At 49.3% G+C, this 27,411-nt stretch overlaps 7 protein-coding genes across 7 annotated transcripts; 4 read left to right on the forward strand and 3 right to left on the reverse strand.

The window, feature by feature from the left end:
- Positions 1-217: 217 nt before the first annotated feature.
- GGS25DRAFT_376568 (uncharacterized protein) lies at positions 218-3,950 on the reverse strand. The gene is made up of 7 exons (XM_049258232.1): positions 3,619-3,950; positions 3,266-3,550; positions 3,188-3,206; positions 1,951-3,121; positions 1,655-1,891; positions 1,344-1,583; positions 218-1,280 (listed from the first exon to the last, which is right to left on the reverse strand). Exons 1-7 carry the CDS (start codon positions 3,852-3,854, stop codon positions 418-420), a joined length of 3,051 nt encoding a protein of 1,016 aa, XP_049114843.1. The 5' UTR covers positions 3,855-3,950; the 3' UTR covers positions 218-417.
- Positions 3,951-4,218: 268 nt separating this feature from the next.
- On the forward strand, positions 4,219-6,496 carry GGS25DRAFT_376795 (uncharacterized protein). Its single transcript, XM_049258233.1, has 4 exons — positions 4,219-4,582; positions 4,634-5,166; positions 5,248-5,508; positions 5,571-6,496. The coding sequence occupies exons 1-4, from the start codon at positions 4,419-4,421 to the stop codon at positions 6,422-6,424; spliced, it is 1,812 nt and encodes a 603-aa protein (XP_049114844.1). The 5' UTR covers positions 4,219-4,418; the 3' UTR covers positions 6,425-6,496.
- Positions 6,497-8,850: 2,354 nt separating this feature from the next.
- Positions 8,851-10,237, forward strand: GGS25DRAFT_523851 (fatty acid desaturase-domain-containing protein; the record flags this gene model as incomplete). The annotated part of the gene is made up of 4 exons (XM_049264499.1): positions 8,851-8,910; positions 8,978-9,776; positions 9,829-9,997; positions 10,063-10,237. 4 exons carry the CDS (start codon positions 8,851-8,853, stop codon positions 10,235-10,237), a joined length of 1,203 nt encoding a protein of 400 aa, XP_049114845.1.
- A 1,841-nt stretch (positions 10,238-12,078) lies between these two features.
- On the forward strand, positions 12,079-19,181 carry GGS25DRAFT_377437 (uncharacterized protein). The gene is made up of 5 exons (XM_049258235.1): positions 12,079-12,375; positions 12,434-12,945; positions 12,998-13,607; positions 13,679-18,126; positions 18,234-19,181. Exons 1-5 carry the CDS (start codon positions 12,330-12,332, stop codon positions 18,906-18,908), a joined length of 6,291 nt encoding a protein of 2,096 aa, XP_049114846.1. The 5' UTR covers positions 12,079-12,329; the 3' UTR covers positions 18,909-19,181.
- Positions 19,182-19,266: 85 nt separating this feature from the next.
- Positions 19,267-21,080, reverse strand: GGS25DRAFT_500065 (Protoglobin-domain-containing protein). Its single transcript, XM_049261821.1, has 3 exons — positions 20,371-21,080; positions 20,036-20,306; positions 19,267-19,966 (listed from the first exon to the last, which is right to left on the reverse strand). The coding sequence occupies exons 1-3, from the start codon at positions 20,474-20,476 to the stop codon at positions 19,519-19,521; spliced, it is 825 nt and encodes a 274-aa protein (XP_049114847.1). The 5' UTR covers positions 20,477-21,080; the 3' UTR covers positions 19,267-19,518.
- A 2,213-nt stretch (positions 21,081-23,293) lies between these two features.
- Positions 23,294-24,077, reverse strand: GGS25DRAFT_523855 (uncharacterized protein; the record flags this gene model as incomplete). The annotated part of the gene is made up of 3 exons (XM_049264500.1): positions 23,294-23,433; positions 23,573-23,700; positions 23,773-24,077. 3 exons carry the CDS (start codon positions 24,075-24,077, stop codon positions 23,294-23,296), a joined length of 573 nt encoding a protein of 190 aa, XP_049114848.1.
- A 749-nt stretch (positions 24,078-24,826) lies between these two features.
- On the forward strand, positions 24,827-25,637 carry GGS25DRAFT_523856 (uncharacterized protein; the record flags this gene model as incomplete). The annotated part of the gene is made up of 2 exons (XM_049264501.1): positions 24,827-25,021; positions 25,089-25,637. The coding sequence occupies 2 exons, from the start codon at positions 24,827-24,829 to the stop codon at positions 25,635-25,637; spliced, it is 744 nt and encodes a 247-aa protein (XP_049114849.1).
- Between the last annotated feature and the right edge of the window lie 1,774 nt (positions 25,638-27,411).

Here is a 27,411-nt window from a genome sequence, read left to right on the forward strand (position 1 = left end):
ACATTCCACTGTATGCATGGCTGGCCATTTTATACGGGCTAGTTGGAGGAAAAATCCCACTCTATATACTATGATACCTTTGGCGTGGCGGTATGTGCGACACTAGTGATTCTCCCTTTTTCTATCAGGAGAGATGCCTACCTATAGATAGGTGCCTAGGACAGCCAAATTCCCCTATGTGCAGATTGGAAAGGCATCAAGTAGGTACAGATTCTACACCAGAAGGGGAAGGAAATTGTACTTGGATTGAGCTAGGTTAGGTGCTTAGTGTAACGGGTTGGGATAGTTCCAAGCTTGCGAGAAATACATGGCATCCCTCTTCTCTGCAGAAGCACGCATAAGAAAGTGACCAGAAAGCTGCAGCAAAAAATGCATTCCACGAACAGACGACAACAGTGAGAATACCCAAAATAAAACCTAATCCGACTCCGACTCGGAACTTGAACGTGCCTTCTTCTGGGGCCGCTTCTTGGCATGCCCGTGGTTAACGGCGGCGCCATTTTCGTCGCCACTCTCCGCGGGGGATGCCGGCCCGGACGAGACCGAGATAGAGGGCGGCCTGTTGGTATGTAGTTTGGAACCGCCGATGCTGCTAGGATTATTGGCCGCGGGCCGGGCGCTCGGCCCCGACCTCCGCGACGACGACACGCCGGAGCTCACGGGGCCTCTGCCGTCGGTGGCGGGGACCCGTGGCGGCGGCGGCTCTTCCCTGTGCACGCGGACGGTGACGTTGCGGTCGTTGAAGTAGTCGTTGCGGATGTTCTCTTCGAGGGCGCGGTCGAGCTCGCGCTCGCCGTGGACGGCGTACAGGTAGTCCTCGAACTCCTGGGCCGTGTCGGCGATGACCTCGAAGTACTCGGTGCTCAGCTTCAGGCGGCGCCACTTCTTCTTCCCGGTGCGGAGCGCCTCCTCGGACGTGAGGCCCTTCTCCTGCAGGCGCATCGAGCGCTCGTACTGGCCGAGCGCGATGGCGGTCTGGAAGGCGTTGCGGATCTGCCGCCCGTTCCACGTCGACTCGTTCTCCTTGCACTTCTCGAACTGCGACTCGGCATAGTCGAGGATATCCTCCCGGTCGAAGTCGATCTTGATCTCGCGGTTCGCGTTGTCGCGGGCGAGGCGGTCGAGGATGTTCTTCCATATCTTGAGGGTCTGCTTCCGCTCAATCTTGGGGTAGCGGAGCGCGACGTGGATCCGTGAGGTGAACGCCTCGTCGAGAATGCCCACGCGGTTGGTCGTGAGGAAGAGTATCCCGGCGTAGTATTCAAGTTGTCGCAAAAACACTGTCCCTGGAATTAGTATCGAAATGAAACTGGGCGCGAGTGTATCGATGGAAAAAAAGTTACCAGCGACTAAGGCGTTCCTCCCCATTTCCTTCCATCCTCGTTTGACCAAGAACACGTCTGCTTCGTCGAGTAATAGCACGCATCCCCATTTATCGGCACGTCTAGTGTGCAACTCTAGCTGCGCCTCAATATGGTCGATACGTAGACCAAGGTCTCCACAAGTCAGGGCGTACAAGGGCCTTCCAGTATAAGCCGCGATAGTCTCGGCCGTGCTCGTTTTCCCAGATCCGGGGGGGCCATCTGGATACTCGGTTAGTTCTACCATGATGAAATGGGCGAGACGAGATTATAAACAGAGAATGTCATATTACGAAGAAGGATAATGAGACCAAGACCCTTGCCCCTGACCAGGTCGATCTGCCTGATTGGCTCTTCGCTTGTCGCTGTATTCTTATGATCCATCTTCTTCCTGTGCCCCGAGGCGTGGCTTTCGACAAGAGATACCAGCAGCTTGCGGTACTTTTGCGGTATTACAAGCTCGTTAAAGCCCGTCCTTCGAGCTTCGTCACTCTTATCCATCTCGCTTATGCAGTCCAAGTCCAAGTGAACTGATCGCCATTAGCATAGCTCTTACTCGCATTGCACTACAAGGTAACTAAATACATACCCCAGGCTCGCGTTCGAAAAGCAAAGGCAACAACCCAATGAGGAAAGAGGTAGATAATATCAGGGGTATTGAGCGCTTCCGGCGTGGTCAGCAATTCTTTGTTCGGGGTTGTTTCCGCGAGAAACGTCTCCGCCCTGAGCTGATCGATCTGGTAGTCTACGAGTTCAATGAGCTTATTATCATCTAATCCCACCGTGTGGTCAAGCTCGCTGACTTCCGGGCGACTAGTCTCCGACATACGAAGCTTCCCGAGGCGAGGGCGCTCCACTCTCCGTTCTGAGCGATAGTATTCTTCGAAATCGATGTATACATCACCGTGAAGCTCCTCCTTAATATGCTCGTGTCGATGATCATATGCGATCCCAAAGTAACTTCTGTGGCCGCTGCAACGGAGAAAGCTCTTTCCGCGTTCCTCCAGTCGCTTCTTGACTTCTTTTGCTTCGGGATGAAATGCTAATGGGTACACTGGTAATTCCGTAATGCGCTTTTTTCCGATGAATGGTGGTATCTTTTTAACTTCGTCGATGGGCCCGATATAATTGCCATCGCAAGCCATTCGATAACAGTCAATGGTCAGAGGAGCCCATGTCCCCTTGCCTGATGTTTTAATGCGTAACCTCTCTTCATCGTACTCATCGCTGTCATCATTATTGGCATCATGCCAGTTTGTCCGACGATTTAATATGCGACCCAGTTCTCTCCTACGAATATTTTCAAGTTCCCCTAACGTCCGGTTTCGCAGCCGTTGCTTTCCACCTGCTATCATGTAGGTAACATATAGCTGTTCGTGACGGCCCTCGTTTGTGAATATAGTGTCCCCTACGCTGAACAAGTGCCACAGATCCTCGAACGTGATGGACTCCAGTGTCAAATCTGCCACATGTTTCCGGAGCTCTATCAGATGTTGTAGGTCTGTTTGGATGAAATTCAAAAGAAGCTCAAAGTGGTCAATCTTGTTACCAAGTGTTTCGATATCAGAAGCCAAACTGTCAGTTGTAGTGGTGTTATTGTCTTCTGCTCCATCTGGTTGATTGGCTTTAGGTTCGGAGGTATTTTCGGCTCTGCTCTTCCATTTGGATATCTGGGAATCCATAATGTTGCCGAGTTCCGAGTGTTTGGCCTTGAGCTTGGCAAGATACGGTTCAATAAGAGGTAAGGCATGCATGAATAACTAACATCAAGTCAATTGATATATCCAATGGGGCTATAACAGATACTCGATAGGGTCTGTGTTTACCTTATAAGGGGAATTAACCCTATGGCCTGCAAGTTAGAACGCGGGTATTCTGTATGCCAAGGTACGGCGTGGGCTTACACAAGAGGGTGTTCGTCAATCCCAATGCCAGTGATTTCCTCAATGCCTTGAATTAAGAGCTTTGAGTTAACTACAACTCTCAAAGGCCTCTCACTCGCCGGCCTTATCGTTGCTGCTGATTGTACCCCCCTATCCTCATTTACTTGCATATGCGTATGGTCGGGTACAGCGCGGTAGAAAGCCTGGATGGCATGGACCGGCGGATCCTTTTCCTTCCAACCCTTTTTTAACCATGCGTCCATGGGTAAACGAACAACTTTACAGACATATTTGTCTTCTCGATTCCTTCAAAATCGGTGTTAAGTATCTAGGTGCGAGTGTGTGATCCGAATAGGGGGGATAATTTGACTCACCCTTTCTCATTATTAGCAACTTGCGCTGCTCCCTTCCTCAGTCTATCTAATGGATTTCGAATACTGTAAGGGAGTGGCGCGCCAGTTCCCCCGTATATAACTTCGATTTGTTCCCGAAGATTCTTAACCACACTGACGATAGCCGTGCCCACCTTTGAATTTTGCTCGTCCTTGCTTTCATTTCCTTCTGGTGGGTTGAAAGCTGGCACCGCTTCTTGCATGCTTTTCTCTTCCATCGTAGTAGGCCACGAATGATCTCTCGCAGTGAGGGGAATTGTTTGAAAATCAAGATACTATTTGGGTACGTGAGTAAAGATGAAGTTACAGCCATTTGCCCAAACATGAACGGCTCTAGTGAGCCATTTAGTATAACTGTTGGTAACATCGTAGTGATTTCCATGTCCCAACATGCCTTTGATTCCAAGGTTGTCAGCCAATCAGGTTCACAAAATTTCGACTGGCTATTTTTAGTCTTTTCTGCATCGCCTGAATAGGTAGGTAGTTGTTTGATCTTTTGTGCATACTATGGACGCTTGTAGCATGACCGTAGGTGTCAGCCCAGGCAGCCCGAGAGTCATCTTCTATAACCATCTGGGCAGCCTTAAAATAAGAGGGAGGCGCCCTAGTTGCCTTACAGGCAGATTCAAATACTACCCTCCAATACCAACCCGTATTTGAGGGGTCAATGGAGCCTGGTAGCACGACCGACATCACGGCCCTCTACTTTCTATCTCTACAGATTCCCAATTCCAGATAGCAAACTTATTCTCTGTGTTAGATCTGTTGGCTGCTAATGAAGAATGGCGCAAGTTGACCCGAAATCATCCGCTAAACAGAACGAAGTCACAGAGTATATGGTTCGATCGCTTGACGGGTCGGCCCATGAGTCTCTATATGCAACCCCTGGTTCTGGCATAATTTATAGGGGCAGTGAGTGGATAGTTGAGACTGCGGAATCTGACTTGTAATATATGCAGTTCTGCCTCTTGAGTGATTTTCACTAAATATGTCATAGCAACTACGATGAGTTGTACGTTAGTTGCTTTGCCGCTCGCGATGAGCTCATCGAAGCAGCGAATTCATACTGCAAGAAGCGCAAGCTGCCCAATTTAGACATGGAAACAAATGGAAGTTGGAGCACAGTTGAAACCTCACTTATGGCAGCCTGTGATGTGCTCGACGGGCTCGCGACTAGCGAGAAAACGCTTACCGGCATCTCTGGAAGGTTGAAAAGGGCTTACTCGAAGCTCTGCGAATACGCCGGGGTTGGCGCGACGCTTTGTGCTCTTGTGCCTGAAGAGTTCATGTGTGCGGTGACACTGCGTGGAGGCCTCAAGATGGTCTTCACGGCCCTCCAGCAATCGCACATGTACGGAGAAGATGTCTACCGAGCATTAGAAGATATACCGTTCATCATTAATCAACATGCACCGTATATCGACATGTACCGCAAGAACAAGGACCTACACGCATTCAACTCTTCGCTTCACGCAAGTATCTTCCGACTGATGAAACTCCTCTTGTCGTGGTTTTCGGAATCGAGGGCTTGTAAGTCTAAGTGTTATCAAGTCTCATCTCCTTCAGCACTCGTATAATGGGTAACAAGCTGTTGATACCTTTTTTTTTCAGTAACTACCTTGAAGATGGGCTTCAACCCCAAACGCTTCCCAGAGAGACTGAAAGAGCACATTGCTGACGTTAAGATCGCCGAGAGTCGATTCGAGAAGCATGCGTCTCTCATTCGAAATATGGAGACCCGCCAATTCCAACAACAGACGGTCACAGAACTGCAGTTTCTTGAACACAAACTTTCGAAAAGTGGATGGGATAGAGAGAGATATGCAAGAGCCGGTGTGCTCGAGAGCGTAGGGTTGATGCTCGAACAAACCTGTGTGGAGACCCTCTATTTTCGTCATACCTACAACGGCCTTACGAACTAATATTTGAAATAGGGGAAGCAATGCTGAAGACAGGCAGACACGGTACGCCTGATCCGCGACAAGCAATTCTGTATGCGGACAGCGTTCGCGAACAAATTTTGACGCAGTGCAATTATAATCCGTCAGTTGTAGGAGATGACTGCACATCCTTGATGAAAATCCGTGGCCGCTTATTGCGAGATGAGTTGGACCAAGAACGCATCACAGCACTTCTTGGAAACCCGCGTTTGCTTGCCTGGCTCGTACTCGACCAGCCCTCCATAATGTTGCTAGAAGGAGGCGCGGACCGTTCAGCAAACAATGAGACGTCGTTTGTGGCCGCCAAAGTCATACAGAGCGCCCTAGAATTATGTGAACAACCAATCAATGACGCAACTGTGATACCTCTGGCTTTCTTCTGCGCGCGTCATCAGCTGGACGAGTATGGGAACGTAGCGCAGCTTGTGCTGAGCTTGTTCCTAACGCTAGTCGATACTTACACGCAGTTTGATGCTCATACGCTGGAAAAATGTCTGAAGAAAATCAACAGGCAGGACCTTAAGAGTATTTTCGACGCATTTGAGAAGCTTATTCTCAGTCTTCCTAGTAAGGTCATTGTCTTGCTTGTCATCGACGGTCTTCGACGCTTCTCTCAGCCCTCGAGCAGAGCTTATGAGATGGATGAAGTAATATCATGGCTTCTAAACCTTTACAGAAGGAGACCACAGGCGACATTGAAGTTCTTGTTCACAAGCCCGTCAAGGTCTGATCCTCTCTTTGATTCACTTGCCGGGGACGAAATCCTACGTATTTCTCGGGAGTTGCCTCCACGTGGAGGACATGGCGGTACCAAATGGAAGGCCAAAATCGAATTTGGTGGGATATAATTGCTGTCAAAGACGCGTCTATTCGAACAAAGTGGAAATGGAATCAGCCCACGACATCAGATATATCTTGAGATATCCTATAACAACCTCTCATAATTGTTTACGTACCACTTTCACTCAAAGTAATGCCGTGAGAATCTCTTCCTAGGCTAGCGCGCTGTGTACAGAAACACAAGAAGTCCCGCTTAGGCCTGAACTATGGGGGGATTGGGCTTCACGGCTGAAGCGAGTATGCCAAAATCTGGGGCAAAACTTGCCCGCTACACTAATGATTTTGTTCTTTTCTTCTGCCCTGTGGGTTTCTTCTGGGCACTGGATAGAATTTGGACCAGAATTAGCATCAATATGCGAATACCCGTCTTCAGCGGTCTTGATCCATTTTGGAAACCAAGGCGGTGAGCGAAATAAAATAATTGCATCGTAAGAGAATGGATATACCGAGACAAGCATCCTAGCCCCATTAGCGGTAAATTCCGGTAGGCAAACTGACTTGAATGCTTGTGAAGGTTGTAGGGTTCAATGTGTAGTGTGCCCGGCTATTCGTTTTAGGTATACACTACCTAGTACTTACCTACATAGTACCTACCTAGTATGTATCTAGGTTAAGGTAGTATAGACTTCCGTGCTTAAAAGTGCCAGGCGTAATTATTTAAAAGCGAAGCGAGCAAGATGTAGGGGTTTTCTAGAATCCTACTAGTTTCAGATGGTGGAATCTCAGTACGTAGGCTTGGACCTTATCGACATAGTTAGATCTCCCGTTTCTGATCACGAATGAGCATAATAGGGGTATGGTACCTAATAGTGATTATGCCTCAACATGTTATTAGGTACTGTCATAATCTAATTGGCTATCAAGGTTGAACACACTTACAGGGGACCTCATGATTCATGCTGATCTCCAGCGCTACTATGTTTATACGCACTAACACGTGTAATATAGATCGGGTGTATTGCCTATGGTATCATGCATCGAATGGCTCTATTTTAGCACAGTGATTTGCTAGTTGGGCGTTGGAATGACTACCTAGGTAGTCAAGGTATTGTGATTGGTGGCAAAGTATAGATCGGCATGACTTACCTAGCTCTTTTGGTGGTAAGGCAATAGTGATAAGAGATCGACAGGGCAGTGAGATGGGAAATAATTTACATATGATACCAGGCCGTAACAAAAAGGAGCGAGAGTGAAATCTGGGATATTAGAAGAATTGATGTTGATTTAGTTAGGTAAGATAAGAACAAGTAGGCCAATGGAATGAATCGAAAAACATGCTTTGTACCATGTAGATCTCCGTCCGTGCATCTATCGCACTTTCCCATCTATTAATATCAGTAGTTATCGGTTTTGGAAATACACTAGTTACATACATAGGTAATAGGTACAAATCGGGGTCTAGAAAGTGTGTGGACAGTAGATGCATGTCTAGATGTCTAGATACATAGACATTTAAGAGTACATATTATTATGTACCTATGTATGTTGAGCGAAACATGCCATGTGGAAAGGCAAAAAGATTGAAGGTTTGATCTTGCATACCTAGGGTGCCTACCTAAGTAAAGGTTTTAGCTTTATTTTTTGAGTTTTCTAGAAAATCTAGTTTCGTGGTAATTACTACCATAGGATGTAGTTAGTATGTAGTAATAATAATGTTGTTGTTGTAACTTGTCAGGGGCCACCGGTGATATACCCACTCTTATGGTAAGCAACTTTAGTATCATTGGCCAGACTCGTAGTACCATTGTACCTACCTAGGTAGGGTAGGTACTTGCGTTAGTATAGTAAAACAGGGTTGGCTTGTTGAAATCTCCTTGTACCCGAAAAGGAAAGTTATCTGTTTTGGTTTAGTGAGATTGAGTTATCCATAGATGTAAACCAACATTTGAACCGTGCTAGGGGACGAACTAGACTACCCTAGGACCTAGGTACAATACCTAGGTAGGTAAAGACTACTAGGTAGGAAGAGACCCGCTTCCAAGACCCGAACCCCAGGACCCCTATAGTGTTAGAGAAAGTTACAAAGTACCTTTTTGAGAACGTTGAGGCTCTTTTTCTCAACGAAGATGACCATACTATGGGTGTTCCAGACCCCCACGTGTAAATTCGTTAGAGCTATAGTGGAGCGTTGTGAATTTGCTAGGTACCTAGGGTATCAAGCGACCCCTTTTCCCTTTTTTTTCTTTCTCCCTTTTCCTCAAAGGCCCTAGCGTGATTCAGGGTTGAAGGGTAGGTATCTAATAAAACCCCTTCAGATGAAAATTTCTGCTTCTTTTGCAAACGCTGAAAACACTGGGTGTGATTTCGAACTTTGAAGAGAGCTCAAGTGCTTTCGTCCTTTTCTTCGTATTTAAAAATAGGACCTAGAGACAGGTTAGTCTTCCAATTGTAATATTCTGGTTACCTTGGACGTCCTAGATTGCAATCTGTCGTCATGTCGACAGTTACTACCCAGCTCGAGGCACCTACCGCGAGGTCTCGTTCAGTTCATCTGGTGAGTAATGAAAAAAATGAAGAAAAAACTGAGGGGAGAAAAGCTCAATACTTACATACAAACTCAGAAAGTGGAAGCCAAGGAGCCAGTGTTCCCTGATATCAACACCATTCGGAAGACTATCCCACCTCATTGCTTCCAACCGTCAGCATGGAGGTCGATGTCTTACGTTGTACGCGACTTGGCCATGGCTGCCGCCCTCACATATGGGGCATTGACCTACATCCCGTCGGTGGACAACCCAGTCTACCGTACTAGTTTGTGGGTTGTGTACGGCTTCATTCAGGGCCTTGTCGGCGTTGGGATCTGGATCTTGGCGCATGAGTGCGGCCACGGCGCTTTCTCACTCCACCGAAACCTGAATGATGTTGTTGGTTGGGTCTTGCATTCTCTGCTACTTGTGCCGTTCTTCTCCTGGAAGTTCTCTCACGCCCGCCACCACCGCTTCACCGGACACATGCAGAAGGATATGGCCTTCGTGCCCAAGACCAGTCCCTCCTACCTCGTCCGATCAGTAGGCAACGCGCTAAGCTCGTTTGTCGACCTTGATGTCTTTGAAGATGCGCCTATTGTGAATCTTTTTCGCTTGCTAGGCCAGCAACTAGGAGGATGGCAAATTTATCTGCTCTTGAACGCAACTGCTGGCGATGATAGCATGCAGAACAAGAATGCTAAGTGGTGGAGACGCAGCCACTTCGACCCTTGGAGCGGAGTCTTCCGCCCCCAGGAAGCCATCTACATCCTTATTTCCGACATCGGCCTAGGACTTGTGTGCGCCGCTTTGTATTACGCATCGCTCGCTCTCGATTGGCAGACAGTGTTCCTACTGTATGGTGTTCCGTATTTCTGGATCAACCACTGGCTGGGTAAGTGCGGCTTCATATGATCGTATGATTCAGACGACTGACATTGTTGTAGTTGCCATCACGTACCTTCACCATACTCATAAAGATGTCCCTCACTACGATGGCGAGCGCTGGACTTTCGTGGCTGGAGCCCTCGCAACTGTCGACCGTGACTTTGGCTTCATTGGTCGTCACGTCTTCCACGGCATCATCGACACCCACGTTGTTCACCATTTGTTCTCGTAAGTCTAAACGAACTTGGTGTCCCAGATATGGCTTCGTACCCATTATACTAACTTGTTGTTAGCCGCATACCCTTCTACTACGCAGAGGAGGCCACGAATGCTATCAAGCCGCTTCTTGGAGAACTTTACCACTGCGACGAGCGCTCTTTTATGGCCTCGCTGTGGGATACATCCCGCACCTGCCAGTATGTCGAAAACGACCCGGCCAACCCCGGAGTTATGAAGTGGGCCAAATAGATTTAAAGGATAGAGGTTGCGGTTGCTCTCTGAATGCACCAACGGATGGTATTTCCAGCTGTTGAAACCAGGTTCTTCCGGCGATGGGGGTGCGAATCTAAAAAGGCATAGATATCAGGTAGACAGCTAGACATGGTTGATAGAATAGAGCGTTACATGAACGTCACGATGATTTTATCCAACAATTTTTTTTAATGAGCCAACAAGTAACGAGAAGTGTTACTGGAAGAGGTTTCCCAACAGCCTAGTTTTGTCCAGAAAATCTAGGAGAGGAGTTTCAGCGCGGATCTGTCTCAACTTGGGCAACTCCAGACACCTTCAAGAATCTGGCAGTACGCCCCAGTGATGTACACTGGCACGCTGCACGCATGCAAACCCGAACATACACGTACCTAGGTACCTAGTAACCTCAGCATCAGTTTGCTATTTCCTGCCAATCCAACGATGCTCCCCATGACGCGGCCCCTATTACGGCAGAATCAATACTTTGACTTACTTTTTTCAGCTACGGTCGCAACACGGGTCATCTAGCGGCCGGTATCTATCGAGTTATGAGGATTGACACAATCCGGGCTTCACTAATTGGAAAACCGGGCTTCAATAAGCCAAAAAGGGAAGAAAAAAGGAAGAAAAAAAGAATACCGATTAACGTATTAGACCTAGAACTGGACCAGACCCAGATCCGGACCACCTCAAAACAACAGCAATACCAAATCACTTCAAATAATTATTACGCCGCCAAACCTTTATTAAATTTGATATAATTTAATAATATGATATATTATCTCAGTTTAAATATAAATATCATATTAAGAATTAGGTGCATCGGTTGCGCGGTTCGAAATTTGACAATATGTACGTATACATAGTAGGTTTTATGTAACTAAACAGTATAAAAGTCGTATCTCGATGAGTCGGCGTCGGATCTTTTTTTTATTTTTTATATTCGTATATTTCGATATGATAAACGCATTCGTAAAGTTTCGTTTAGTTTAAGGAGAGATTTGTGGCGTTATGAATTTTTGAAGTGATTTGGTATTGTTGTTGTTTAGTGTTGTTTTGGGGAGGTTTTGGGGAGGTTTAGGTATCCTAGGTAACTAAAGAATTAAGGTGGTCCACATCTGAGTCTGGTCCGGTTCCGGGTCTAATACGTTAAATCGTAAATGCGTCGGTGATTAATACTCACACTCATTATTATGCACGCCCTATGCATGGCGTATGGGAAATCATATTCAGCCGTTGTAGGTGGAGTGTAGCATGATAATGCGACTGTCAAAGTGGCTGTTGCGGGCCTGAGGCGTATGTAGGACTTCATCTTCCTCATCTTAATGAAGCTTCCTTCTCCCATCTGTCGTTCATTGATATGCCAAGCCAGCGTTGAGTCTCTCTTTTATGAACCAATCAGAAAACCAATGTCACTCCCCAAGCTGTACACTGCGAGTAAGTCGTCGGTAGCAAGGGTAGTACAGCTTTGATCGTTCTAGAGTGTGGTTATAGCCGTCGCCGTTTTTAGTACCCCGAAATGAAACGAGCTGACCCGTTGATCATCAGCTGCAACCTACATACCCTTACAGAATCGAACGGCATCATGGAAAGGAGTCCAGGATTCCCCAGCCGAAAGAATGTATGCGGCCATCTCGAATCATGCCGTTAGTGTAAGGTGGCATGGTCTCGAATCTATTCAGCTAGCAACGTGGGCGCCACGTTCTATCGCGGCAGTTGTCTGACTACCAGAATTGGCCATATCTGCCTATGGCGTACGGCCAAGATGTCGAATTGGGATGTCGCCGTGTTGCTAGTGATATCATAAAGAAACATTCACAGCCCTGTCGGACGTGCCGGCGCTGCCACGGCGACAGTTGATACTTTACAATCGCCGTCCTTGAGCCCATGCTGTCTGTGGAAATTAGCAACTGAGTTTCATATGACCTTACAGACTCTATAGCAGATATTGAGACGGGATCCCTGACCTTCGGCGGATGGTATGTTGGATTAGCTGAGTACTAGATTCTATCTGTGACAGCCTTGAAGGGGGTTGTTCCAAGTTTTTAAGAGGACAGCCCATCCCGCAAAAGCATCTTGTAAATCCCCTATGTTAGATGTAGGAAGACAACTCATGTTTCGTAAACTGCCGCAAAGTAAGCCTCGAGAAAAGCATACTCATACTCAACTTGACTATTTACTGACGACGTGTAGGTCTGCGGAATCGCAGGTCTCTTTCCTCTGCTCACTCACATCTCTCCGCGGAAGAATCAAAGACAGACTTGACCATGCCTTCTCTAGTGAATGGCAACCATGCGGCTTTGGAGCCAGTGAAGCAAACTACCGTGACCTCTTCAAACGAGGTCAACACTAGCAGTTCAGTCGTCCGCACTACCAACCACTCCGAATCCAGATCATCTACAGGTATCCAAGTTACTCGTACAATCGAGACTGCTAAAAGGGTTAGGTCAAGACTAGTCCATGAGCTGGACGACGTAGACGATGCCTACCTCAAGCGGATTGATCTCCAAGCCTACTTGGGGTACATCGCTGACGAGCGTATCATCCACATGCCCAAAAGAGGGAGTGTGTGGGATCTAGTGTTGAAGGAGGCCGAGTTCTTCGGCCTCCAGATCGACGAGTTTACGACTGCTGTGAAAGATTTCGTCGTCGACAGCATAACGATCCGAGACACGGCATTGGCAAGCTGCTATCTTCTCCTTGAGGTAAGACCAGCCTGAGATCTCCTGGTATATCATCACTAATGTTCCTACCTAGCTTGGCTGTGAGCAAGCTCAAGCTCTAGAACCAACATTCAACGCTCTGTACGAGCTCGGCCAACTTCTCGCGAATACCCTAGAGCTTCGGTCCTTGTTCATACTAAGCGAGGGTACTGCGTCCGCCCTAGGTGAAGTCATCATTGACCTCGTCCACCTCCTAGGAGACATTACAGTATTCTACTACCAACGTATCAGCCGTCTCTCCAAGAACTCCGTGACCATTGACTTTGACCGAGAGTTCGGAAGCCAATTAGACGAAATATGCGTCAAGCGAGAGCGACTTGTGTCCACGATATGGGGTTATAAGCTCGGCAAAAACTATTCCGCAAACGATGTCGCATCGCTGCACCGAGAACTGAACGCGACTCAGACCTTCGCCAAGTCATACCTGTACGGACGCATCGAGGATAAGAAGCGTCGTGTTGAAGGAACCTGTGAGTGGCTAGAAGATGACTTGGTGGACTTTCTGGAAAGGGGCGAGAAGGTCCTCGCTGTCACAGGAAACCCCGGCTGTGGCAAGAGTATGCTGGCAGCCTGGGCGAGAGATCAATTAGAGAGACCGATTGGCCATTTCGACCAAAAGCACCGGACTCTTTCATACACATTTGGTGAGTGTTTCTGTTATTGCCTTTTCTATGGTAGTAGTACTAGCTGGCTGGTCTAAGCTAACATGTTACAGATGTTGATTACCCAGAGAAATCAACTACCGTCGCCTTGCTGAAGAGCCTGCTCTCCCAACTTCTCGATATTAACATTGGTGACACCCGCCTATTCGAGCAGTTGTCGTCAATTATTTCCACGCACAAGGGCGGGCTTGAAGAGAAGGAACTTGAATCACATCTATGGTCCGTGTTCGACTCAGGCTTAGCCACAGTCAATGGCAAGGGGATAAGCCTTGCTATCATCGTCGACGGACTAGATGAGGTGGTCGGTGGAGATGTGACTGCTCTTGAGCTATACAAACGCATCCACCAAAGCGTCAAGAACTTGTCCAAGATCCGGGCTATCACATTCTCTCGCCCTCTTTCACACCTCGGCCAGCCTGGCTGCAGACATCTTGTCATCACGCCCGAACATGTGCACGACGATATCCAGCTCTACCTAATACGTGGTCTTGCGAAGCGCAGCGTCTACGCCTCCCAGAGTGAAGCAAAACAACATGAGCTTCTCAGCCTCCTAGTATCTCGCGCGAGAGGCTCGTTCCTGTTTGCCTACTTGTCCCTTCAAATTCTTAACACTGACGTTAAGTTTGATTCGTTCAAGCAGCTGGTCGAGGGCATCAAGCCGGACTCCAACAAGAACCACGAGAGCCTCCTCAAGGAGCTTTTCGGAAAAGTCAACTTGAAGGATGGGCATATTAGCCATCTCTTGACGTTCATGTTGGCAGCTGAGCGGCCGCTGCAAGTCGTGGAAGCTGAATACTTATTGGGCGTCGATGTGACAAAGCGGACAGTTTCAACGAAAGTCAACCTACGCAAAGTGTTGACTGCGGCTAAAGGGCTCCTAGTTGAGCACAAGGGCTACGTCCGCTTCAAACACAGCGTCGTGCGAGGCTATACCCAGGGGCTTTGTGGCTCGTCACTAATATCTCTGAGAGATGCGCATCGACTGCTAGCTATGACACTGCTGTTATTCGCCAGACACACACTGACCCAGCCATGCGAGCCATCGTTTGAAATTATGAGCCCAGAAATCGTTGACCAAGCGTTCGAAACTCATCCTGCCATGCAATACGCTGTACGCTACTGGGTCACTCACATCCAGCATTCCTCCCTCATCAACGCAAAGGGTGATTTGACGCTGTCGCCACATTTCAAGGACATCCTTCCTGATTCCACCTTTTTCGTAATGCTGGAATGGTCCAGCTGGCAGATGCAGCCCCTGACAAAGGCTATCAATCTACACGAACTCGCGCTAAAGGTTCGAACCGCATGCTTTGGAGAGAAGAATCGTACGGTTCTGCAAAGCCTCATCGTCATTGGTACTCTATACAGAACGCAGTCGGAGGTGATCAAAGCCGCCGACTTCTTCTATCGAGCTTCGACTATTGGACAGAAGATTCTCTACAAATTCAGCCCGCTAGTCGTTACCTGCACATCTGTCTTCCTGACCTGCACCCAGGAGATCACCTACACTAAGCGGACCACTATCGTCACCCACCGCGAAGAGATGATCCGCTTCTACATCGAGGTGTGCAAAGGCCAATACGGCGCGCATTCCGACCACGTCATCCGCTGGTATGAAGCACTCGTGAAGCTCTATCGAGACATTCAAGAGGAGCACATGGCCGCCGTCGTTCTCAAGGAATACCACGAGCTGATCATCACCCGCTTCGGCCGCGGATCCAAACAAGAGCGCGGCATCGCCAGGGAACTGGCCGGGATGAAGGTCGTCCTGAAGAAGGGGCAGGTCCAAGAAAGCAAGGACCAGTACGACGAGCTTCTCCTGGAAGCGACCGAGGAAATGGATTTGACTGATGAGTTGCGGTTGACCATTATACTAAGTCTGGCCAAGACGTACGAATCCCGGCACGAGTTCCTCTATGCGGAGAGACTCTACGTTGCCCTTTGGAGCCGTGTCTGCACTGCTTGCCGTCAAAATGCAACTGTGGAGCTGCAGCTCATACTGCTCAATATTGCGCTGGAGTATATCCACTTCTTGCGCCGCCTCAAGCGCGAAAGTGAGGCTTGTAATATCATGGTCTGCGTCTGGGCCGAGTACGAACATCGCTCGTTCGAGTCCAAGGCAGTAGTGCTCCGGCTCAAGGAGTTTTCTGTACTATTCCGACAGTTTGGACTCCTCTGCGTGTCTATCTCGATCCTCAAGCGAGCATGGGGGTGGTTTAAAGAGCACAAGATGATTGAGACTGAAGAGGCATCAGAAACCTCGACTACTATCACTGAGGTCGTGGAGGAAATAACTGAGACGACCACGGAAGTAACCACTACAATGACAGAGACAGAGACCATCACGCGGGAGGTCTATGAGACTACCTACACGCGAGCGAAGTCTGGCAAAGTCGATCACCGCTTCTTCAAGGCTTCCTTAGCCTTGGTCAACCTTCACCTAAAACTCGAGCGGTGGTCCGAAGCCGAAGCCGTCCTTCGACAGTCACTAGAACTCGTGTGGAAGGGTGTTCTCACCGTCGACAGCAAACTTACGCTTGAAGGCAGCTACATCTCCGAGACTGTAACGACTGCCACCCGCCTTGCCCTATGCTACCACCGCCAGAGGAAATTCGACCGGGCAGAGCAGATTTACGTTCGCGTCTGGGGGGCCTGCCTTTCATCCTTGAAGGCGGATGACTTAGCACTTAGCGAAATCACCGCGAACCTCGTATCATTCTACAGGGAGTACCATCGCCACCAGAAGATTATCGAGATATACGTACAGCTCCTTCAACACTATCGCAAGCACGTTGGGGCAACGCACAAGTTGACCATCGATGTCCTGTACCAACTAGCGTCTACGTATCAGCTCCTCGGTTCCAAAGAGGCGTACGATTACTATGCTGAGATAGTGACTGTCCACACCCGCAGCGGTGTATGCCACCAAGATGCGTTCAACGCCGCGGGCATCGTGATCCAGTTCTACCGCGAAGAAGGGCGCTGGTCCGATCTCCAGAAGCTCTGCGTCGTACTGTGGGAAACCATCACGAAGCACCACCACGAAAGCGCGATCTCGGAAGAGTTCGCGAAGCTAGTGTACGAGAAGTACCGGTACGTCCTCGAGTTCCATGCGAAGGCGGGGTTCTCGGTGCTCTACAAGCTCACGGTCGAGTACCGCGAGACGGTCAGGGCGGTCTTCGGGGTCTCGGTTGCCATGTACCTGACGGCCCTAATCGCGCTCGCAGAGATCTGCGAGAAGAGCGAGGAACACCACCTCGAGTCCGTGACGATCTACGAAGAGGTCATCACGAAGGCTAAGACGGTGACGACGCTCACGGAGACAAAGGTCCAGACTTACAAGAAGAGGCTGTCTACGCTCTACGTTACCATCATCACGAGCGGTAAGAAGACTGAGACGTCGACGGTGGAGCGTGCCATCGCCGTATGCTCGGAGACCTACGAGCATTTCAAGCTCCAGGTTGGCTGGTGGCACGAGACGACTCTTCTAAAGCTTCAGGAGTTAGTACTAATACACAGCAAACTCAACACCGAAAAATCACGCACCACCATCGTCAACCTCCTCCGCGATAGCGCCATCAAGATCATCAGCACCGCCACCGTCGCCATGGACCTCTACCAAGCCGCGCTCACCCTCTCCACCCTCTACAAGACCGCGAAGCTCGAGCCCTCGGGCCACGAACTGCTCCGGCAACTCCAAGTCCTGATCCTCTTCCCCGGCTTCGACATCTCCGAGCAACAAATCACCATCAAGCTCGACCCGAAGCTTACCACCAAAGCCTCCCTCGTCTTCCTTGTCGCGCTCGAGGAGGGCCTGCGCCACGCAAACGGGAAACCGAGCCAAAACCAGCTCATGGCGGACCTGCTGCTCGAGACGCTCCTGTACGCGCAGTACGTCTCCGCAACCAGCACCGAGCTCGTCCTCGAGCACACCGCGCGCCTGCGCAGCCTCTGGGTCCTCCGCGGGCGCACCGCCTTCGTCGCCGCGCTCGACCGGAAGATCTTCGCCGTCTTCAGCTCGCGGCACGCCGAGATCCTCGGCTCCTCCGCCAACGACAAGAACGCGGCCTTCGGCTTCTACCTCGCGCTGCTGGCCGAGCTCGCCGGGCCCACGACGGTCGACTTTGCGCTGGCGGCCGTCAGAGCCGTCAACGCCGCCGTGACGGTGGCGGTGAAGAAGAAGGAGGAGGACCTCGCGCGCGCACTCGCCGTCGCCAAGTGCGGCTTCCGCTTCGCGAGCGCGCAGCGCTTCTACCACCACCAGCGGTGCGGCGTCGTGGGGTACAAGCTGGCCGAGCTGCTCGCGGGCCGCGGGGTCCCCGGCTGGAAAGCGGCGGACGCGGCGGCGAGGGAGGCGATGCTGGCGACGAGCCGGGTGGTGTTGGAGACGGTGTTCGCGGCGTTCCGCGAGGCGGGGGTGGATCTTGTGAGCTTGCGGTTTGAGGATCTGTCGAGGCTTGTTGCGCTGCTTGGGGATCAGCAGAATTATGGGGAGCTGGAGGTAAAGTCTTTCTTTTTCCTTTCTCCCACCACCACTACTCTTTCGTTCTACCAAACCCTCATCCCCCCGATTATAAAGTCCTAACAATCCGCTAACACACCCAACAGACCCTCCTAACCTCCCTCTGGCGCTCCCGCGAAGTCCAGCGCAGCTGGTCCCCGCTCCTCGTCCTGCAAATCGGACACCTCCTCATCGACGCGCACGTCGGCGCCTTGCACGCCGACAGCGCCGCCGCCCTCGCCGACATCCTGTACTACAACGTGCGGCAGTCGCGCGGCGGCGCCGACCCCTACGCCCTCGCTTTCGCGGACAAGTTGTCGGTGCTGCTGCTGGCGGGGGGGCGGAGGAGGGACGCGGCGAGGATACATGTGGGTGTTTTGAGGGACTTGGATGATTATCGTAGGGGTGGTGGGACAGGAGGAGGAGGGGAGAAGGAGAGGCTGCGCGCGGCGGCGGACTTCCACCTCGATGGCCTTCGGCGCTGCGGATGGGCGGCTCGGCCGGAGGGGGCGCGGACCGTGAAGACGCTGTATGAGCGGTTGGCGCGGCGGTACGGCGGGTTGACGGTGCAGCCGGTGGAGAAGTGGGTGGCTGTGGATGCGAAGAAGGATAAGGAGGTAATGTACAATGTTGGGGCGGCGGCCTGGAGCCTCGATGTCGAGAAGAAGGAGACGGCGAAGCGGGATTGGATTGCACCGGCTAAGGAGCGGTGGGGCTGGTTCCCGAGGACGAGTACTACTACGATGACGACCAAGACGGAGGAGGTTGTTGCTGTTGCATAATTGCATGGTTACGTATGCCTATACTTGATGGTGGTAAGTTTCCGGTGTGAATGGCTGTATGATGGCGGATTGGAAAAGCGACTGGGTCTGAATGGTACGATATGGGATGCGATGCCAGATGGATGGCAGGTAATGAATGTGGTAATGCTCTGGCGGGTATATCACACCCTCACTCTCGCTCTTTCATGGCATGGATATTATCATGTATTGTCTCCTTGATGTCTTTTGTACCAGATATACCTACTTACTCACCTACCCCCTTTAACCCCTCTTCTATGTTCAGTTATGGGTTTCATTCCCAGATGTATCAACGGCTTCCTACCTACTTGTTAGCATTTAAAATCTCATATGTTGATAGATTTTCTAATTGAAACTTGGCCATTTCATTCATTTCTTTTATTCTTTTTGACGACTTGGCTATACAGATCGAAGTCTTATATGCGATGATGTGTGCCCAACTACCTGGACACACTTATATGTACGCCTGTATAATGATACCCAGATAATCCTCGAGCCCGCCGTCCCTTAACGCCGCCACCTTAGTTATGCGATTTCGACCAATCCTCCTGGGATTTTCCTATGTTACCGAGTTGAAGTCGCCAGTGGTATTTCAATGCGTCTCAACATGTGATCGCACGGGTATGCTTGATGAGCACCCGTGCTCCTTGTCCGCCTTATCACCGCATCCAGTACACGCCTCAGCCTTAGCCGCTTGCGAAACTCCGGTAAACGGGCAGGTCGGGGAGGAAGGCAGGCCCTCCTCGATATCCTCCAATATCTTCTTTCCGTGCAGGAACCCTTCGGGCTCGACGTGCTGCTTCTCCATTTCTTCGGCGTACTCGTCGCCGTCGCGGACGTACCACTTGGCGAACAGGTCGTTCTGCACCCAGATGACCTTTCCGAGCGCCCTGACCAGCGCGATCTTCTTGTCCATCTTTAGACGCGGGTGCGAAAGCAGGGCTTCCGTCATCGTGTCCTGGATGAAGGCGAGACAGGCGCCGATGTGCACGTACTCGACGTGCAGGGGGTGCTCGCGTCCTCGTCCGGTGTGCATCATACTAGGGTCCCTTGTTAGAAGATGGATGGATGGATGGATACCTAGGTATAGAAATATAGGTGATGCTTACCCGACCTTGTCCAGATATTCCCAGAACTCCATCGTGCTCGGGTCTGAGCAGAGCTTTGCCAGGTAGGCTCTTAAGAACATCTTGCGATGTAAGATTTGGGGGCTGTTGTCGTCGAGATTCTCATCGACTGGGCCATCGTAACTTGTGCTCCTAGTCTCTAGAGCACGGGCTGTGATGTCATATTGTAGTAGTTTATGGTACACAATGTTGACAATAGCTGGAATAAGCTGTTTTATGTATTTGGCGCCTGAGATGAGCGCTTCGATATCATCTGGGTTGGGTTAGTGATGATGATACAGTGACAAAGTAGTTGGTGGGGAATTGAGCCAACGTACTGGAACTGAAGTCAATAAATGTGTGGAGATATTGAATTCGGGCTTCGAGGTTGGTGTATAGATCTTTTCGATCAATATGCTGTCTAGGACGTCCTAAAGGCCCCATTGTGAATAAATGTGGAGTTGGTTGTTAATGCGAGATTCGAGATTCGTTTAGATCTAGAGTTACCCCTGAGATGGATGTTGTGATATTTATTTATTAGATTGAACTTGGAAAATCAATGCTGATGGTGGTGCTGATGCTGAATGATACCTAAAAACAAAAATTACCTAGTACTTAGAACCTTTGGAAATATCATCTTTATATTCAATGCCAACTAGCAACAAGTAGGAAAATAATCCCTTGCTTCCCGTCGTGTCCCGTCATAGCCCGTCGAGGCCCGTCGTGGAGTTGCGCCTATTCACGCTAGGGATGAAGCGATGAAGCGATGATGGTCTGACTTGGTGTGGGACCATCGAACGATACTACATCATATTCGCATTCCGGCGCCTTCGGTCTGGGCTGAGCCAATTACAACGAAACAACTTCAGCCTCAACGACCATGGTAATTGAATTGAAGTGCTAATGATTCGTTGAAATGAAAACCTGTTTCGAAAATTGCATGTTTACTGCATAGTAAAATGATCAATCAGATCGGGTATGAATTCTAGGCGCTGAACGCCAAGTAGAAGTCAGTTGTCAGATTTCTGATTACGTGCTAATGCAGGTATCATGTCGGAGAATAAGAATCTCAAAATAATTAATTTATTAATGGAATTAATTTAATGGAATTAAGCTGTGCTTTTCATAGCGGTTGGTATTTACTACTAGTAGTACCGAGCTATAGGGGAAGAAGGTCACGTGGACTCCCTGAGCTACACACATCCTTCAACATCATTCAAGAATTAGTTGAATTATTTCAACTAAACATTTATTTTGATTATTCAAACATTGAAGCTATTCGGACCCGCATAAATACGAACATATCTTCTACTTTGGTTGCACATATACCTGGCTCATCGGGACCTCACCCTCCTAGTAGGGCAAGCGAACAAGCAAGGCCACATGCCCTACAAACCACAACTGGCAGTTCCACGAGCTATGTGTATTTCATGCTGGTCAAATCACATAATGTCTAGTTGTCGCATCATACAGCAACTACACAAGGACCATCACAGCACCATCGCGGGGTATAAAAGGCCACTACTGCCCATAGGTAGGCAAATGCGCTGTTTTAATAGATATTCCTCAAGGTGTTGAAACTCTTGAGGTAGATATCTATCTACATCTAAGAAGATCTCTAGGCGTGTGATTGGCTTATCAAGGTCTAGCTAAGTCTCTGAAAAAGAAAAAGGAAAAAACGGGGATCTCTTCGTATCTAGGTATCCACGTCTAGCTAAGTCTCTGTGCTTGCGCTTGGTTCATCAAGCTGCATATAATTCTTGAGGTGTAAAAAAAACCTCATCTCTTCTCTCTAGCCGCCCTGCTCTAACCTAACCTACCCTACCCCCCCGAGCGCCCTCCACAAACCGTACCTCCTCCGACCGCAGCCATAATACGCGCCTAAGCATCAACACTAGGTAGTTATAGTGAGGCCAACTCCGTCTCAAGATTCTCTTGCTCTGTCTCCAGTTTCTCGCGCTCCTCTTTCGTCTCCTTGAGCTTCTCCTTTCGGTCCTTCTTCTCGGACTCGGTCGTCGCCTCCTCCACGGCCTCCTCCAACTTCTCCTCGGCGTCCTCCTTGGTCTTTATCTCTTTCTTCAGCTCAGCGAGCCGAGAGGTAATGTCTTCTTTGCGACCCATGTTGACGAATAATTGCTTCTTTCTTGGCGCTCTCGGTTGGTTGTCGCTTGGGTTAAGTGGTAATGGTTTGAAGGGGAGGGGATACTTTGGTCAACTGTTTATCCTCGGAAAGAGCGCTTGGGCTGGTTGATAGTAGGAGGATGCTTCGACGTATCGGTTCGATTCTCTTGCTGATGGGTAGAAGGATATATGGGAGGTGTGATGCCAATGATATTACGATGAGTAGCTGTATAGGTAGGTAGGCTTTACTGTCTCGTTCTCTATGGTTACCTAAGTATTTCTGAAAGGAGACTTGAAATCGAGAAGAGGAGCCTCTTTATATATTGTCGATCAGGTACCCTACAATCATGAATTAGATTGCTGTCCTGTTCGTGACGCGCCTCTGTTCCATGTTCGAGTAATCATTACTACAGTCTTTCTGTATATATTCATGTTTGCGGCGTGGTGTTTTCGACCGGAGCCCGGGTGCATTAGGTATTATGAGTATACCAATGAATAAGAGTTTATCGTTTTAACAGTCTTCAGGAGTCAAAAGACATTATCATTCAAAATCCTACTAGTCATGAGAATATCTGATGAAAATGTTAATTAACATATTAGAGCTAGGTAGTTTCACGTTGCACACGAAGCTGGGCAAACTGTGTCATCATTTGCCAGCTGTGAACGTGTCATTGTTTGGAATATCATGGGTCGTGCGTCCATCCACCTGCCAGAGTCAGCTATCGGTACTAAGGTAGTCGAACACACTGAGAACTTGGTACTGCAGACGCATTAAACGAAGTAGAAAGATGTCAGCTTTGAATGAAACCGAATATGCTAAAGGAGTGTCATAGCCTACTAGGTAGGTATCGTCAGAGAACGTGTACGTAGGTATATCAGCAACCTTGGAACACAACACAAACCCTCCTTTTAGTAGCTTAAGCGAGTGTGCACACGAGCCAAGTAGTAGTCGCGAACAAGCAGTCCTTGGGCCCAACAACCCAGACCCTCAGCCCCAATACCAGCACCAGCATCATCCCACCCTTATCACAGCCCTCATCACCACCATCAGCAGGAAAAAACGCAAGGCCCCGACAAACGACGCGGTAGCCCATTCTCACGTCCCCGTCACCAGACCGCGCCTCGTCGCCATACGCGGTCTCAATATAGCCCAACCACAATGTCGCCGCGGACGCGGGCCGTGGCGTGCACCTCAGCCTCAAGATCGAGCTTGATCCCGACCAGGAGCGCGGCATCCTTGAGCTTGCCGGCGTCGTCGACGGGGCCTTTGAGGAGGTTGCCTGGTAATTATCATCCGTTAACAGTCAATCATAGTAGTAATTGTCAGGGGTGGAACTCAAAAGGGGGAGAAAAAAAAAAAAGGGGGGGGGGGGGGGGGGGGTAATGGTAGAGTAGTGAGGGAGATAGGTAGGCTCTTACCAATGGGCCCGTTGGCACTGCCCGACAGGCCAGGCATGGGAAGACCGTGCTTTACGGTACTCTTATCCTGATTCGGGCCCGACAGGGAGGTGCCGGGTCCGCCCCCGAGGGTGGTGGTAGGTCCAGCTCTACGTTTATGTTAGCTCGAGATCCATCATGTACTAGGTATACATGACTCAGGGGGGCGCAGGTTCACTGACGGGGAAGACATGGTGATGTGTGGTAGGCTTTTTGCTTGGGGATTTTGTGCTCGCGATCGCAGCGACGGCCACTTCAACTTCCTTCTTAAGGGGGGTCTCGGCGGCTTCGACGGAGACGGGTGGTTTGTTCGGGGGTTCTTTTGAGTAAATCCCCAAGACGATCTTCGCGGGGGAGGAGTGGGCGAGCGTGAAGGATTGGAAGAACTTATAGATGATGATGAGTCACTTGATACGGGTGACCTCCTTGAAGCACCAAAGAATCTCTTATGCGAGCTCTGGGTGTCTGATTCTCCAGAGATGCTCATCATGAGGGGGGCTGCCGTTCTCTTTATGCGCGGCGCCCATCCTTATAGAGAAGCAGCTATGTATAGAGCCCCACGATGCGAGGTTTCAGTGGCGAGGCACAAAAGCGCGGCTTACCTAGGAGGTACTATTTAGGTTCTGGACAGTAGCTGAGCGCTGTGCGATCCAGTGTGTGAAAGGTTGAGTCCCAGCTCATGAGATCCTAACGTGTTTTTCGTCTGCGTTCGACGTTTGGATTCGTAATTACTGCATCGAAATGGAATCGTCCTTGCACTGGAGACGACTGCGCATACCCATAAGTCGTATGATCAGGTAGTAGATGAGCCCTTATAAGTTACACTTCGGCACCTGCAATGCATGACACTTCACTGCCGAGACTGTTCCAAGACGGCCGTTGCTAGGCGGAAGACGGTCCGAAGTGTTTGGGTGTAATTCAGTGTTAACTTTGCTACGGTGTCTCAAGCCCCCTTTATGCAAGGCACATATTTAGGGCATTGGGTCTGTACAGAGAGCTCAGTTACTCCCGAAAACTTCTGTCCATGGTTGGGTATCAATACTATTGCGTGATGGCGGCCAGGAGATTAATGAGAGATCTGCTGTATAGCATTGCACAAGCGCAAGTACTACCGACGATACATCGTTTCGGTTATTGACGATCACAAGTACGAGCCCTTTAGGAACATAAGAACACGATGCTCAACGGCTTGGATCATAGCGTAGGACGCGAACCTTGGAACTCATAATAACAGCTATGTCTCAATCCCTCACATTTCTCGTTGCCTTTTCCTCCGTAGTGGGCACTTCGGAAGCCATCCGACAGATACAGTCGGATTCGAGAAGAAAGGAGCATCGAAGTCGAAAGAACAATCTTATAGTGCGATGCCCCAAGTCTTCTCAATATAGCCTTAGCCTCGATGGAAGACGTGTAGTCCTCTCTGGCGACAAGGTCTGTAACTGATAATCTATCAAAGAGCTTAGGAGATAAGATAGAGACTGATATATGTCTATATTAGCTCTATGTTGACACTGGTGACGATTATGAACAGGTCTTCGGCCATCCATTCGCTGGGTACTTTCTAGCATATCCTGACACCAAGTATTCGGGACTCGTATCAACAATTTGTGACGAGCCACCCATCATGAACTGGATTTATGTTGACCGCAGTACCTATGAGCTCAAATTTGGTCCTCGTCCATCGGCGCAACCTAACTTACCTGGCCCCTTTGATTGTTCCCGCCAGGATCGGAGATTGACATTCGCAGGTTGGGAAGGGTTCTTCGCTGTCCAGGAGAGTGGATTCTGGGCATTATACTTCGACGTGGACCAGGACATGCTGAAGTCAAAGATTAAGTCGGGGACTCCAGTTCTCGAGGTGCAGTTGCTGCGCGTGGAGATGCGGGTTCAGCCTGTCAAGGCGGAGAAGCCATCCGGGGAAGATTCGAAAGATAATGCGGCACAGCACAGTACTTCCGAGTCGGATAGTCGACACCAGGAACAGGATTTAGAGACTAGGATCGAGACGTCTGAGGGGCAGGACCTGGAGTCCCCTGATGTGGACTAAGGGGCGGGAAGGCACGGGATCGGCAGCGAATTAAGACCTTGGGAGTTGGGCGCTAGAGCTAGCTACATATTATCATTTGTAGGGTGCAACAAAGGTCAACCTTTGCCCTTGGGCTATACTAGTAGCCTTGGTGTCTAAATAAGGAGTTGCTTGCTACGCATTAGCATAAGCCAACGTTGTATTTTAAACTCTGGATGACGCATTTGTCTTTGTTGCGATGCTTTATCGCAGCCCCTGAAAAAGGGAGAGCCTTCTACATCGGTTCATGAGTACGGTACCTAAAAGTTTCAGCAAGTTTCTATAGTAATTTTTGTAGAGAGTACTAAGCTTTATAGCCACTAGGTAGCAGATACAGTTCTTCTGGGCTGCCCAGTCACTACGCATGTCTAAAAGATCTTGACTTCCCCCTTCTAAGCATTGATGTATCTGTTTTTCTTAGCTACACTCGACACTTTAGAGCTAAGTGAAGGAACTTAGACCGATATTTCAAGAGAATGTATATTCCTAAATCGATGAAGGCAAGTAATTAGTCGCGGAAGCTAAAGAAGATAGGTAGCGTAGAATCCCGTACCTCCTTAGCACGAACCCCAGAGTCTGGCTCGCACGTATCACAGTCCTCGTTTGTGCGACTGATACTTGTAGAAGAGCCTATAATCGAACTCAATCCATCGCAATTACATACCTAATTTAGTCTGAGAATCGACTAGAATGTGGCGTCCCAGACTCGTGGAAATCATTACTCTGGTGTCCTTCCGCTCCCTGTAGTTGGATCCGAGCACTCTGGTATACTACTTGCAGGCGTACTACCTAACAAAGCAGGATATTAAACCTCATTTGGGCATACTTCACTACTTATGTTTGTACGAATCATACTAGCAGTCTCAAGTGGTGGTATAGTGAGTTCGGCGATGGCCGCGGGTCGTTTGTCTACGACAAGTGACATCCTCACCATACGATGTAAACGCATATAGGCAGCTAAATACGTTACTATGTGACTCAATATCGTTCGATCTTGCCATTGAATACCTCTTGGGTTTCTCTATACTCTTACGATCTCGTAGTTATGGCGGAGGATATATGCACCCGTGAACGAAAACGTCTAGCGTGTGCTACGGTTCGCGCGACATAGCACTTAGTGATCACGCCGTGTGAGAATGTTGCGCCAGAGCGAAGGTTCGAACTCACGCGAGAGGCACTTAGCTATTACTGAAAGAACAATTCTCTAGACGTTCTCAATGCATACCTAGTACGTTCCTACGCAAGCAAGCATCGGATGCTCACCCATGCATAGCACGAAGCTACACTGTTTCACGACGGTAGACGGCAGCTGGTTCCGTAAAGGCGTATGGGGAAACAGGAGAGATGTCCCGAATCATGCTTCCGTGATCGATACGTATACTGTGAACACAAGAAATCCAATCTTGGTGAATTAGATCTCGTCTAGAATGATTCTTGTTCAACAACACTAGAAGGTCGGGAATAATTACTCACCTGCGTCCACGCTGTGCTACTTGCTCTCCCAAATGCTGACCATTTCGCTTGATTTTGTTGGTTAAGGGGGTTGAAACGTGGCAACGATACAAATATGATGTTAGAGGTTAAGCGTGTGAAGCTAAATCGAATGCTCTTGTCTTGCAAAAGTTTAGAATGGAAGTCATTTACCCCTTGAAGTTCATCCAGACCCTATGCAGGGCCAAGCATTCGTGATGTCTTGGCAGGGGGGTTCGAATGATATGAGGACTAAAAAGATATCACTCAAATCAGGCTGAGTAGA

Source organism: Hypoxylon fragiforme (assembly GCF_022984875.1).
Source record: "Hypoxylon fragiforme strain CBS 206.31 chromosome Unknown GGS25scaffold_7, whole genome shotgun sequence".
Lineage (NCBI taxonomy): Eukaryota > Fungi > Ascomycota > Sordariomycetes > Xylariales > Hypoxylaceae > Hypoxylon > Hypoxylon fragiforme.

Bases quoted from the DNA above. Each gene is read 5' to 3' on its own strand.
- GGS25DRAFT_376568 (XM_049258232.1), bottom strand. From the start codon at position 3,854: ATGGAAGAGAAAAGCATGCAAGAAGCGGTGCCAGCTTTCAACCCACCA. The intron at 3,551-3,618 runs GTGAGTCAAATT...CCGATTTTGAAG, and splicing joins GTTGCTAATAATGAGAAAGG to GAATCGAGAAGACAAATATG. The intron at 1,281-1,343 runs GTAACTTTTTTT...TTCCAGGGACAG, and splicing joins GAGGAACGCCTTAGTCGCTG to TGTTTTTGCGACAACTTGAA.
- GGS25DRAFT_376795 (XM_049258233.1), top strand. From the start codon at position 4,419: ATGGCGCAAGTTGACCCGAAATCATCCGCTAAACAGAACGAAGTCACA. The intron at 5,167-5,247 runs GTAAGTCTAAGT...TTTTTTTTTCAG, and splicing joins GTTTTCGGAATCGAGGGCTT to TAACTACCTTGAAGATGGGC. The intron at 5,509-5,570 runs GTGTGGAGACCC...TATTTGAAATAG, and splicing joins GTTGATGCTCGAACAAACCT to GGGAAGCAATGCTGAAGACA.
- GGS25DRAFT_377437 (XM_049258235.1), top strand. From the start codon at position 12,330: ATGTTAGATGTAGGAAGACAACTCATGTTTCGTAAACTGCCGCAAA. The intron at 12,376-12,433 runs GTAAGCCTCGAG...GACGACGTGTAG, and splicing joins GTTTCGTAAACTGCCGCAAA to GTCTGCGGAATCGCAGGTCT. The intron at 12,946-12,997 runs GTAAGACCAGCC...GTTCCTACCTAG, and splicing joins GCTGCTATCTTCTCCTTGAG to CTTGGCTGTGAGCAAGCTCA.
- GGS25DRAFT_500065 (XM_049261821.1), bottom strand. From the start codon at position 20,476: ATGGGGCCTTTAGGACGTCCTAGACAGCATATTGATCGAAAAGATCTA. The intron at 20,307-20,370 runs GTACGTTGGCTC...AACCCAACCCAG, and splicing joins ATTTATTGACTTCAGTTCCA to ATGATATCGAAGCGCTCATC. The intron at 19,967-20,035 runs GTAAGCATCACC...AAGGGACCCTAG, and splicing joins GAATATCTGGACAAGGTCGG to TATGATGCACACCGGACGAG.